General features: G+C 48.8%; 1 protein-coding gene and 1 non-coding gene across 5 annotated transcripts in view; both read right to left on the bottom strand.

Annotated features, from left to right (window-relative positions):
* Positions 1-8,537: 8,537 nt before the first annotated feature.
* Positions 8,538-13,658, bottom strand: part of RGS6 (regulator of G protein signaling 6) — a 592,928-nt gene continuing 587,807 nt past the window's right edge. For all 4 annotated transcript variants that reach the window (XM_049770388.1, XM_049770390.1, XM_049770389.1 and 1 more), the window contains one exon: positions 8,538-9,858. In XM_049770388.1, the coding sequence (XP_049626345.1) occupies positions 9,692-9,858 (167 nt within the window). In that variant the 3' untranslated portion in view covers positions 8,538-9,691. The remainder of the gene's footprint in view (positions 9,859-13,658) is intronic.
* Positions 10,658-10,761, bottom strand: LOC126004609 (U6 spliceosomal RNA). The gene has a single exon (XR_007493878.1). It is a non-coding gene; the product is annotated as a U6 spliceosomal RNA (small nuclear RNA).

Here is a 13,658-nt window from a genome sequence, read left to right as displayed (position 1 = left end):
AAAAAAATTCCAGAAGGGTGCCATGGTGGAAGCAGACTGAGGACATTAGACCTTTTCACACCTGTAGGATGGCACTGATCCATGAACCAGTAGTTAGCCCAATGTTTTCAACCTTTGAACACCAGTGAAAAGGTATGGATTCATCGAAGATCATTGATATAAAGGACACAAGCTGATGATTTGTAGTATATTCACAGAGTCATAAAAACTTCACCAAAATCACTTTTAGAACATTCATCCAAAGAAAGTCTATTTGCTGCAATGCTTGTGTATATCCGAGTGTGATTTACCAGAGAGAACACACTTTGTAAAGATTCCTGGGGTTCCAAATGATAGCGTCATTGGAACTTTGGTTCAGCATGTGGACATTGGACATTGGAACTTTTGCTCCAGCATGTGGACAGCATTGAAAATCAAACTTAATACCTCCTGCTTGCAAGACAGATGTGTTTTTTTTTTTGCCCCTGAAGCATCTCTGGACCCATTATTATGAGTTGTAAGAGTTTTACATATAAACTAGATTTAACTACCTTTCAAATGACAGTTAAGTATTTGTCATGTTTGAAAAGGTGTCTTTTCATTTTCTTCATAGTGACCTTTAAAGCACCAGTTTTCCATGTTGGTGAAATCCAGTATCTATTGTTTTCTTTGGCTGCTTGTATTTTGGGTGTTATACCTAAGAAATCATTACCTAATCCAACATCATAAAGTTTTACCCTTGTATTTCCTCCTGAGAATTTATAGCATTGGATTTTTCATCTATTTAGAGTTAGTTTTCCTATGCGGTGTGAGGTAGGAATCTGACTTCATTCTTCAAATTCAATTTCATCTAGCTAACCTAGTTTAAAGGACAATTCCCCCCACCCTGCATTGCACTTAGTTGGCAAAGATGTAGATTTACTTTGAGACTCAGTTCTAGTCTACTGACCTATATATTTATCTCTAGAACAGCACTTACTATAGCTTTAAGTATCCCAGGTGGAACCAACATTCTTTCCCTTTCTTCAGCAATCTCTCCTTACACAGAGCAAAGTGGGAATATGGCCTGAGTGGAAGTGCCTGGTCGGGCTGAGGAGTGCTTAGGAAAGAGAGTGCTGTGCTTAGCACAAAAACTCTGGATGCAGAAGACCTAGTGTTTAAAGCCCTGCACTGCCATAGCCCTGTGAAACCCAAGTAAGTCACTTAACTTTTCTGAACCTCGGTTTCCTTTTCTGTAGGATGAAGGTTCTGAGCTAGTTGACGGTGGAAGGTATTTTCAGTTCAGATATTCTGAAAGCACAGAAGACTCAGCTTTCATTGGCAAAGCTTACCATGGTTCCTGACCCCGACTTCATAGTAAAGCACATATTTGACTAGACCTCATTTAGAACTCAGGGAAGTAAGCGAGATGATTCTGGATGAATTTATTATGCCCAATAGCAATATATGTATTAAAGACCATTAAGGTCACATTTAATGGACTCAGGGGTCAATTTGAAGAGACATTTCCTTGCCCCAAATAGGACATATTGGATTTTATTAAAGATAACACATTGGAGGGATTAATGTACACATATTTAAATTGGTGAGTACATAATTATGCTTTAAAAACTCTTCTTTTTTTGAATTTTGAAGTTTCTGAGGAAAACTCAGGTCATTTCCTCCGGTTGGCCTGTTTTTTACTGACTGCACAGATCCCACTGCCCCTGGAGTCTATTCCAGCTGGTTGCTTCTGGGTAACTTTTATTGCCCTGTTATTCTGTGCTAATCTATTTGGAGAAGGCATAGAGGCTCCAGAGTTATTGGTAGAGTCTGCAAAGCACCACTTACTGATGGAATAACAATGCCTTGCTCTACTCTGCACTTGTGTCCCTGTTTCTCTAGCAGGTGCATTAACCTGCTTTTCTTTGAGCACAGAGTCTGAGATAATGGTCTAGCACACAAGAATCTGTGTATTTAGGGGCTAGTGGGCCTGAGAAAGTGAGTGGGCCCTGAGCTCTGATCCTCTAATTTAGCTTCCATCCATCTTTGGTTATCACTTTATGTATAAAAACAAAACGTTGAGAGGACAGAGTAATAGAGTGAGAGAGTATATGAAAAAAGATGCTCGCCTTGTGCAATGCTGACTTAAATTTGATTCCCAACATGTCATATGGTACCTCCAGCCTTTGCAGAGCACCCCTGAGTGAAGAGCCAGGTGTAACTCCTGAACAGTGTCAGGTGTGACCCTCTAGAGTACTCTAGATGGAGAGATAGATAGTTAGGCAAGCAGGTAGGTAGTTAGATAGAAAGAGATAGATAAATAGATAGATGGATGAATGGATGGATGGATGGATAAATAGATAGATGGTAGGTAGGTAGATAGATGGATGGATGGATAGATAAAGCATTGTGCTAGTGGGAAAAGTCAGACTCAAATGGTCTAAACTGTATGATTTTGTTTGTGGAGTTTTCTGAAATAGGCAAAATCTCCTGAGTAAGACAACAAATCCAGGGACTGGTGGGGGTAGTCCAAAAATCTGGACTGCACACCTGACATGTATGAGATGAGATCCTGAGTTTGATCTCAAGCACTGCATTCCCTTACCCCACCCCTGCCAGCACCACTAGACCTGAGCAGTACCAAACATATATACCCAAGTGTCAGGCCTGCACAGCTGGGCCAGAATTTCTAGGAGTTTCCTCCAAACTCTTGGGCACTGCTGGGGAGGCTTCTAAAATAATTAAAATACTTGGAGGGGGCTTGGACCCCACCTGGTTATGCTCAAGCATTACTCCTGGCTTTGTACTCAGGGATCACTCTTGACAGGGCTTGTGGGGGCATATGTGATATTGGGGATTGAACTGGACTTGGTCACTTGCATGGTATGTGCCCTACATGCTTTACTATTTCTTTAGCTCCTCAAATTTATTTTAAATAAAGAAAAGAAAACATTTATAGTAAACAGATAAAAACGGATCAATAGCCTCTAGGAATGTGTGTGTGGGGAGGAGGAGGGGATTGACCACAGAGGCACATAGGGAATTTGGGAGGGGAGGTGATCAAATTATTATTATTATTATTTTTTTTTGGTTTTTTGGGCCACACCTGGCGGTGCTCAAGGGTTACTCCTGGCTGTCTGCTCAGAAATAGCTCCTGGCAGGCACGGGGGACCATATGGGACACCAGGATTCGAACCAACCACCTTTGGTTCTGGATCGGCTGCTTGCAAGGCAAACACCGCTGTGCTATCTCTCCGGGCCCATGTGATCAAATTATTCTGTCTCCATTTTTGATAGTGGCTTCATTGCTACACAAGTGTGTCCAAATTCTTAACCCTTTCAGTAGAAGGGAGAATTTTACATACACTCCTCCATCTCAGAAAGTCTGCAATCCCTCCCAGTGCTAATCCTGCTTCTCTGCTGGGCCTCTGGCCATGGGAGAGAGGTAGGTCAATAGGAATAAGTATTGGGACATTTTCTCTCTGACAACCTTTCCTTGAAGCCTCTGACTCCTCCTGAGTCCAGACAGTCTTCATTTGAGATTGTGAGAGACAGAGAAACAGGCCTAATGTTCTTGAGTGGGAGGAATGTGAGAAAAAAGGCCCTTCTTCCTGCAATATGTGTGTGTTACACATGTATCTCTTCTGCATGGGGATCTCAGGGGACAGGTCCGCCCAGGCCTGTGCACAGCTCAGAACTGAATGCAATCTCAGAACTCAAACACCATCCCTGCAGCCTGGCAGCCCAGCGGGAATCATCTGCTTTTACTTTCCACCCTGCCTCTGCTCTGCTGTTTATTGAGGCCACTCATGGACAGCAAGGAAGACAGCTCTGGTGGGCAGAAGAGAGGAAGTGTCTGCCCATTCCGAGGGACCTGGGCCTGGGGTCTTGCAAAGGTATTCAAACCTCTCGCCTGACAAAGTTGAACAGGGCTGACCCCAGGGCAGAAGTAAACAATAAGTTCCACAGAGGCTAAGTCCTCTCTTAATTGGCAATCAGAAGGTTTGGAAAGATGGGTTCCTACTAGTACTCAAACAGAGGGGTTTGTTGGAACAGTTCAGGGAGGCAGGTTTGTCTCTGGTTTGTCTCTGGTTCTGGGCTCTGAGGAGCTGGAGCAAGAGCAATATGGAGAGTCCTTTTCTTTTTTCCTTTTTTCTTTTTTGATTTTTGGGTCACACCCGGCAGCGCTCAGGGGTTACTCCTGGCTCTATGCTCAGAAAACGCACCCGGCAAGTTCAAGGGACCATATGGGATGCCGGGATTTGAACCACTGTCCTTCTGCATGCAAGGCAAACACCTTACCTCCATGCCCCCCTGGAGAGTCCTTTACTAAAGGACTTGTATTGTGTATTGTGACCTTGTATTGTGACCTTGATACTGCCCTACAAAGCTCATTTCTAATATTTTACTGCCTCAGTCCCAGCTGCTTTTCCCATTCAAGTCTCTTTAAGAAAAGCTCCTTGTTTGGGGAGGTCAGTTGTTGTTCGTGTTTTCATTCAACCAGGCCCACTGTGGATTCCATGGGACTAGTAGCAGGGAATGGGTCTGATTAGGGACCCTGGAAAGCCTAAAAAGGGGATATCAGAGCTTATGGTTGGGAATGAAAGTCAGGGGAGAGCTTGCAAGAGAGTTCTTGGTTTAGTGGCACTCCTCTGAGGTCCTCCTGCATGAGGATTACACATCTGAGCCAAAGTCCTAGGATCAAAGATCTATTAGAGGTCCTGATGGTCTCTTGGACACAAGGCCCAACAAGAATCTGGGAGCTGGCACTAAGGTCAGGGACAGTCACATGTCCTTCATGCAAGAAGGCTCTGAGAAGGTGTGGTCCTGGGTGGATGAAATTCTGCATGTTATAGCTGCTGGTTCCAACCCCTACTCTCCCCTACTCTGGGCCCTATGCAGGACTCTGCTCTTCGGGGTCAGCAAAATTGTGCACATAGCGACAGCTTGCTAAACAAAGAGCCTGGAGAGAAGCCAGATGGCTCTACTGGTGGAAGGAGTCCCCAGGTCCTAGAGGTGGGGGCCTTGATGGAGAGGAATGGGAAGCCCAGCACAGGGGGCGGGCTGGGCCAGGACCCAACATCCAGACACTGCAATATGCATGACCTTGCTTGTGACCCTCTGGGGCCGCAGACCCTGCTGTGGGCAAAGCACGTGTGGGCTGGGAGATGAGTCAGTTCAGGTCTATGTGCTTGAGGACCTTTTTCTTTGCCTCTGAGATCCTTCCTGCTCTGGGGAGGGGGGTACATTTTGGCTACTGAAGTGAGCTGCTAGGTGCCAGCTCTGGGCTTAATAGAAAAGAGCAGTGCATGTGTCCTTTTCCCTGCCTCTCCCCCTCCTCTTATCTGCCTGACTGTCAGGCACTCAAGAGTCTCACTGGAGCTGGTGGGAGATGGGACTGTCTATCACTCAGGACACCAAGCCTGCCTGTGAGAAACACCAGCTGTAGACAGCGGACTTTGATCTTGAGGTTTTTGTTAAGAGCACTGAAATGGCCCGGGCACCTTTGATGTTTATTAGGCCACTGAGTTTATTAGGCAACAGAGGCCCTAGAGATCAGGGCTTTGACCTTCAGTGACTCTGTGGTCTCAATCTACAGTATACCAGGTTTTCTAAACCTTTTACACTCCGCTTGAACGTGAGGAGGAAAGATCGTATGCATGTGTGTGCATTGCAAGGGTGTTCATACTGGTGAGCATGTGATTTCATGTGCTGATAGTCATGCGTGTGCTCAGGCATGTGGATATGGTCATGCATGTGTGTGCATACAAGCAAGTGTGTCAATGGGCTGGGGTGGCGTAGATTTTTTTTTCCCCCCTGGTAGTAAATCCTGCCCAAGAACAAAACCCCCCAAACCAAGGAGTCACACAGTTAGTTGGAGTAGAGTGGATTTAAGTCATTTATTTTCGAACTGTACCAGCATGTTTGGTTCTGGGATCTAATTCCAAATTCCAGAAAAATAAACTAATGTGAACCACATGCACTATACGAAGGCGACGTGTCTGTGATCATGCAGTGAGCAGGCTGAGACTATGGGCCTGGAGCAGGGGCTCCCCCTCTCCCTCCGCCTTGAGCAGTCAACAGCTGCTGGCACTGGGCCCTCAGAGGGCTGGGGAGAAGGCTGTGGCCAGGCCATTTGGACTCTGTCTCATTATGGCCCCAGGCCCCTTATTGCTACATTTGCTACTTTGCTACTTTATGGCCCCTGGCTTGTGCCCAGGAGATGCCTTATCACTGGTTGGTATGAATAAGTAGGCTGCAGGCGTCTGCTGTTGCCATAGTTACATGAGCATAGCCTCTCTTCCGAGGGTCCTGTGGTATGCTATCAGGGATTCATTTGGCCACTGTTTGCCTACGCCACTTGTGGGCCTTTGCTACATATTCAAGTCACCCGGCTCCTCTGGAGACTGTTGGTACGTGACTTCCCTTTGCTTTTCCTTCTCACCCTCCCCACCAGTTTCTTCCATCTCAGAGGTTGTCCCTCTGAGAGAGAGGTAGCTATGCCTCTCCCTACCATATAATCTGCAAGGCCCTCAAATTCATGCCAGCCTCGGGGAGGGGTGTCCTTCTCAGCCCAGTATGTGGAGCAGAAGGGGCAGGCCTGTTCTTCAGGCAAAGTCTAAGCTGAGGGCTAAGCCTTGTAGTGCAGCCTCCACTTCAGTGTCCTGTTGCTGAGGTAGTTTGGACACACCAGCCTTCCTACCAGAATAAATAACTCTGGACAAGTCCCCTATGTCCACTGGATCAAGAAGCAACTTAGAGTTGTGTCAGCTCTCTTAAGGGGCTGGCCAGGGTGGTGACCTGGCTGCATGGGCATCCTGGGCCACCTACTGGGGTCCTTTTGCACAGAAGCACACTCTAAGAGAACAAAGCACAGCTTTGTGCAAGCGGCAGGCATGCTCCCTTCAGTCCAGAGATTTTTTTTTTACTGTGCAGCTCAGACCTTCAGGTTGCTCAGGGCCTGTACATGAGCCAACCACAAACTGCACTTCCCACAGAGGTGAAGGCACTGGAGGTCATTGCCTAATACCTGGGGTCTGTGTCTGACTTGAGGGACAGGTGGTCTGTGGAATGACCAACGTGTTAAACCCTCCTCAGAAAGAGTCTCAGTTCCAGAAGTCTCATCTAGCCAGGGCAGCTAAAACCAGACAGGGCAAAACCTGCTTTGTAGCAGAACCACTTTCAAAAAGCCTAACCTGGCCTGAATTCCAGGTGATGCTGACCAGCCCACAGGGTGAGATTATTAAAGCACACTGTGTTCTAAGTTTGCATGGTCGATTCACCATTTCTACTTGGACAGAGCCACCTGTCTCCCTTCCTGCCTACTGTTTGGTGTGATCACTTGGTGGAGATCACAGAACTGAGTGTACCTGGCTAGGAGGAGGGAGGAGGGTTATTGCTCTGAAGCACCATTCCTTCTGTGAAGCCTGTTGGCTTGTCCACCCCTTGGATGGATGTCCATAGAGGGGCCTGTATTTCCATCTAATGGTCACAGATAACTTGATTTGAGACTACCAAGACTGGGCCAATATCAATATTCAGTATCAGGGTGACTTGGGACAAACAGTGGAGATCAATTGGGGTGGAGAGGAGGCAGGAAAGCCCATGGGAAAGGGCAGAGGACCTGGCTCTGGAAAAGTGAAGCAGAGAAGTGTCATGGGTATTCTTTACCCTGGTCTTTGGATCCTGTGCCTGGATGTTGGCACAACTTGAAGACCATGGCAGGGAAGAGCTTCCTGTGGGCAAGGCAGAATGGATGAACTTGGACTGCCTTTGGGCTCTAAGACAGAAAAGGCCTAAGAATGCACAGGAGAGGTGACCAAGGATGGTGAGGAAAGTCCACAGACCCTTCACCTAGTGAAAGCCTCAACTCTCTCACTCATCCATTCACTCATTCACTCTTACTCAAGCACTTTCTCACTCATTCCCACACTCACTTTATCATTCTCCTCACTCACTCTTGCTCATTTTCTCTGCTCACTCAATCATTCTCTCACTTCCTCTTCCCACTGTTACATCCAGCTGTTACAGCATGTACTGTGAGCCAGGCCTTGTGCCAAGTCTTCAGGAATCTCTGAGAGAATTGGAGTTGCTAGGGTCACTTTGGAGACTCTTGAGGAATCTACCTCAGTTACACCTCAAAATTTTATAGCACCTCAGAGACAATAACTACTGCCAGCAAGGGAAACTGAGGTATGGTGGTCCAGAATCCCAGTATACAACTTCAACACTTCTAAGATTCCCTGTGGAGGAATCTTAGAACCAGAATGTTAGAGCCAGAGGAGGCTGGTTCCTTGGGGCTCAGAGTCAGCCTTTCCAGAAGGAGACTGGTTACAAGAAGTGGAGATTGGGGGGCTGAAAGGCAATCTCAGGTGTACCCACAGGAACCCCCAGGTTCCCCCAAACATACTTCTGAGCCTACACTCACTGGCTAACCAATTTGCCTACATGAGGAAAAAAATACCAGCGATCACATTTTTTTGAATCTATGTTTTCTGTTTATAGACTCTCAAGGGAGAATTTTTATCACCTGTGGCCAAAAATTAGATGCCAGGCGGGTAGGCCAAGCTTGGGGGAGGGTGTGAGATGGCGCAGGGTCTGAATTCAAATCCACATCCTTCAGAATCTCTTTGTTCCAAAACTCGTGGGACTCACCATGTTAACAAGGACCCAATGGCGGAATAGCTACCATCAGAGGGAACCTGCGACATACATGCAGTCCCTGGCTCAGTGCTCTTCATCTCTGACCTCACAGTCGTTTTGACATGGGCACAAAAAAAATACAATGTGGGTCCTTTGTGGGTTTTTGCCGGGTTGCTTGATGTCATTTTTTTCCCCTTGATGACTGGTGCTGCTGAGAGGGGTGGCTTCTCTGGCTGCCAGAGACTTCCTGAGGTCTGGTCAGGACCCGCTGGAGAATCTGCAACTGCTCCGGGTTCTGGCATGATGACAGGGGCCTGGCTTACTGGGTCCTGGCCATGCCCATCAGGAGGTCACAGTGTGGGGACTTCCTACCAGGACCCCGAGCCACTACCACCAGGACTTGTCTCCATATCCACCTGAGGCTGCCAGTCCCTGGAGCCCCTGAGTTCACAGTCATGTTTATCTTAAGTCGTTCAAGTGGACAGACAAGGAGCAAAGGGCCTGCGACAGGGAGGGTTCCCAGATGATAGTATCTGGGAAAGGTGGTAAGGAGACCATCCAGGGCTGCTCACCAGCCAGCAATTCTACGTGTGATGACTTCCTCTGTTTGGGGGCCTTTGAGACACACAGTGCAAAACTCCTCAAGAGCTGGTGTCCAAGGAGGTGGAAAGAAATGTGACAGTGCCACGAGCGGCTGACAGTGCTGCTGTCAGAGCAGAGCTGGAGTCAGAGCAGGCGGGAGATGGTTGGGACACAGTGGGTGACTGTGTCCAGTGGTGGTGGGGGGGAGTGGGAACCTTAATACTGGACAGGCTCAGGGCCTGCTGGTCTCTCCTGAAGGTACCAGACAGCAACGGAAGAAGAGAAGATGGTAAGAATTGCATCTCAAGGGACTGTCACCACAGGAGCACCCCCTGTCCTTTTCCCCCTGCACAAGTGGGGGACAAGGACGGCTGAGAGGACCTGGTGTCAGAGCACAGCTGTACAAGGAAGACGGGGGTTGTAAACAGCGACCCCAGGCTTCATGGATGCCTTTTCACGGTCTCCCCCGTTGCCCGCTGAAAGTCCCCACTGCCCAGAGGCTCCCTCACTCTTTCTCCTTCACAGTGACCAGATCGCCCCGGAGGGAAGCTCTGTCTGAGGACGTGGAGCGCCGCCGCCTGCCCGCCTGCTCCTCGGACCCAGGGCCTGCGGTGGGGACTGTCAGGAGGACTGCATCAGGCCGGTGAGGCGCTTGCCCGCCAGTGACTTTCCCTGCAGACACAGGGGGCAGACAAGCACACACAGAGACACAGGCACAAAGGGACAGAGACAGAGAGCCAGACAGGTGGATTAATGACTGCACGCGCCAGCAAGGCCCAATGACCTAGCTCTGTGACCCACTGGGCTTGGAAAATGCCACTGTGGTAGCGGGGAGAGGAAGGACCCTGGGGCAGGCTAGGGACAAGGAGGTTCTGGGCCTCCTGTTGGGGTGGGGGAATTTCACCACTCTCAACCAGACAGAACTGTGGGCTGTCCCTGCACTTGAAGAAGGAACGTGTAAGTTGTCAGATCAGGCGGCCTAGGTAGATGGGTGGGTAGAAATGACTGGACGGATCTTCACGGCTTGTGGGTGCTCAGCAACAGAGCACAGTCTTTGCTTGACTGAGCCTGAGTTTGGGGCCTGAGTCTCAGCACTGCAACAGGAGGTGAAGATTAAGAGAGTCCAAATGCAGGATTGAGGGCTATATAGTGCAGTGTACAGAATAGCACAGTGTGCAATTGACTCAGGTTCCATCCTCAGCATCCCATATGGTCCCCTTAGCCCTGACTGGAGTGTGCAGAGCTAGGAGTAAGCCCTGAGCACTGCCAGGTGTGCCTTCAAATCCTAAATAAATCCAAGAAGAGGAAGAAGAAGTGCAGGATCAAGTTCTTTGGTGAAACAGGCAGACTTTGAGTCACTGATGCTGAATGGAATTAGTGAAAACACAGAGACATGTACTGAGGCTCCATGACTGGTGGGCAAGCACCCTTGAATTCTCAGTACAAGGCCCTTTTGACCCCCTATTTTTTTTAAAATATGGAACGCTTCACGAATTTGCGTGTCATCCTTGCGCAGGGGCCATGCTAATCTCTGTATTGTTCCAATTTTAGTATATGTGCTGCTGAAGCGAGCACCCCCTATTTTTTTTAATTACAGTTTATTTATTTATTAATTGATTGCTTTTTGGGCCACACCTGACGATGCTCAGGGGTTACTCCTGGCTCTGTGCTCAGAAATCCGTTCTGACAAGCTCCGTGGACCATAAAGAAAGCTAGGAATTAAACTGGGTCCATCCTGGGTCAGCCACATGCAAGGCAAATGCCTTCCTGCTCTGATATCTCTCTAGCCCTATTGACCCTATTTCTTTCTTTTCTTTTCTTTTCTTTTCTTTTTTTTTTTGGTTATTTTTAGGTCACATGCACAGCACTCAGGGGTTACGTAGTCCTTACTCTACGCTCAGAAATCGCTACTGGCAGGATCGGGGGCCATATGGGATGCCGGGATTCGAACCACTGTCCTTCATGGAAGGCAAAAGCTCTACCTCCATGCTATCTCTCCGTACCCTACCCCCTATTTATTTGGCTTTTTGCCAACAGTAAACAGAGGCTCTTCATGGGGAAATCTATCAGCCATTCATTTACAGCCTCTGGAGCATCTCTTGAAAACTCTTGCAAAAGACCATAAGGCTGGTGCCTGGAATCCAGTCTCCTGTGCCCAGGTGGCATGGCTGGGCAGCAGCAGGCAGGGCTCCTAGAGGAGGGGTGAGGAGGGTGAATGGGGCGCCCTTGCCTGCCCATTCCCCCTCTCTCCCCCACTTGGCTACTACACATGCTCCTGCACAATGGGAAATCCATTGTCAGGAAGGGTGGGTAGGGCCAAAGCACATTGATCTCTGTGACTGAGGAGGTGCTTGTCCAAGCCCATCCCAATATTGACAATGGGTCAACAATTCCATTGCCACTGGCGGGGGCAGCACGTGATGTGGCAGAAGGTTTGGTGACCTGAGACAAGAGGACCCGCCATTGCTCTCGGTCATTTTCAAGGGGGGGGTGACGGAGGAGGGTAAGAGGCAGGGGGGAAGGGGCACAGCAGGTTTCCTGGGCTTGACTGCGTGTAAGCTGGATGTAATTAAAAAAAATTGATCCCTTTTGTGAAACCTGGTAGGGTACTCAATAAACCTGCTGATTGATGCATTGATGGATAAATGGGGCATCTAATAAACAAACACCACAGGCGGTGGGTTGGCTGCATGGAAGACGGGTGTCCTGCAACTTCCCTCTCTTTGAAGGGACATGCCAGCCTGAATTGAGACTTCTGATGCAGGGAGGGAAGCTTGTCCCCATTTGGTCTTGCCTTGAGGACCTGTTGGAGGGTCTTGTCCCCTTTTCTCAACCACCTCACCCCCCTGCCTTCTTACATGAACTACTTTTTTCCTCCCTATCTTGAAAACACACAGATATTGCGCACACACACACATTCACTGGCAATCTCCCATCAGCCACCTTATCGGAATCTTCACATGCACCAAACGTAGCCGGCAGCAGCTGCATTTCTACCAGGCTAACGATTCCTTAATCAGATTTCTTCTTCTTCTTTTTTTTAATCCGAAAGGGTTATGGTGCCAGTCTTTGCAAATCGCTAAGAGCAGGACGGTTGTCCCTCTGTGCAAAGCCAGTGTGACAGTTCACAGAAGCCGAGGCTGACCTTCAAGGATGCCCCCCAGTCCCAAGAGCACAGTGTGCTCAGCACCATCGAGCCTGCTGCCCTTTCCACACGGCATGCCAGGCATTCGTCATCCAGCAGGTTCACCTGGGAATGCGCCTTTTCAAAGCAGGCCTGCAGGCAGAGGCACCGAGAGTGTTGTGATGTGTGTGAGTCTGAGCAAGTGTGTGCATGATTTGTTTTTAGTGTGTGTGATGAGCGGGTGTGTGAGAGCAGCTATGTGTCTGAGAGACTGTATGTGTCTGAGTGTGTGCACCTGAGGTTATGTGTTTGTGAGTACATGTGTGTATGCGAGAGCGTGTGTTGAATAAGTGTGAGATTGTAGTTATGTACCTTTGCGTATGTGTATGTGAGAGTGTGTGTTTGTGTGTCCGAGTGTGTAAGAGTGTCAATCTGTGATTGTGTGAGTCTGTGTTTGTGGGTATGCATGTGTCCCTCTGGGGGCCAAAGGTAAATCTGGGGAGCTCCTGCTCAGAGGGTCCTAATGTTTCTTTCAGTAGATCCTCATTCATCCTGCTCACAAGAAGAGCATTTAAACTATTTGCTTTCCTTACAGTGCTGCTTCTTGAGGCCGTGACCACAGCACCAATCTGGATGCCCCTCTCCTTCTGCCCTCTACCCTCCGTGAACCCCACTATCTGTGTTCCTGCTTTGCCATACATGGCATCTGGGACTCTAGGGGGAGAAATCGATGTGGAAAAAGAGAGAGTGCTAGAGAGCCTGAATAATAGTCTGTCACCAGTGTGTACATTAAAAGCTCAGAGACAAAGAAGGTGAGGTTTACCAGGCCTCCAGACCCTCATTACAGCTTTATCCTCATTAGTGAGGTCATTTGGACTGGAGAGGGGCCCAGGGCTGAGGGAGGCTGGAGAGTCTATTTCTGGAGGACGGGGTGCCTGCCTATTTGTTTTATGTGAATTTGGCCCTGAAGCCACCCCATTCCCCCCTCCTGGCTCTATAGAATGGGCTGGGCTTGGAGGAGCTAATTAATCACTTCCTGCTGAAATCCTAGAGCTCAGCCTTCCAGCTAAGATGACCTGTGGGCAATGTGTCCATGCCTGGCCCTCTGCACCCCCCAATCCAGCTGCTTCCCTGTTTTTAGGACTTGCAAGTGTGGGCACAACTGGCCAACCTCAAGAGCATGCCCTGGGGCTGTCCTCACTCACTCCTCTGCAGTTCTGGGGGAGAGGGGGGTGCTGCTGCCACCCCTACCTCCCCCTGCCTGTGCACACAGAGCATCAGTCCTGCTGACGGAGGAGGTCAGGAGGGTCCAGGTTGGATTGGGAGGCGTCTCAACCTCCCCCATCAC

Source organism: Suncus etruscus, chromosome 3 (genome assembly GCF_024139225.1).
Source record: "Suncus etruscus isolate mSunEtr1 chromosome 3, mSunEtr1.pri.cur, whole genome shotgun sequence".
In the NCBI taxonomy this organism is placed as follows: domain Eukaryota; kingdom Metazoa; phylum Chordata; class Mammalia; order Eulipotyphla; family Soricidae; genus Suncus; species Suncus etruscus.
This window is presented reverse-complemented; position numbering and strand designations above follow the sequence as displayed.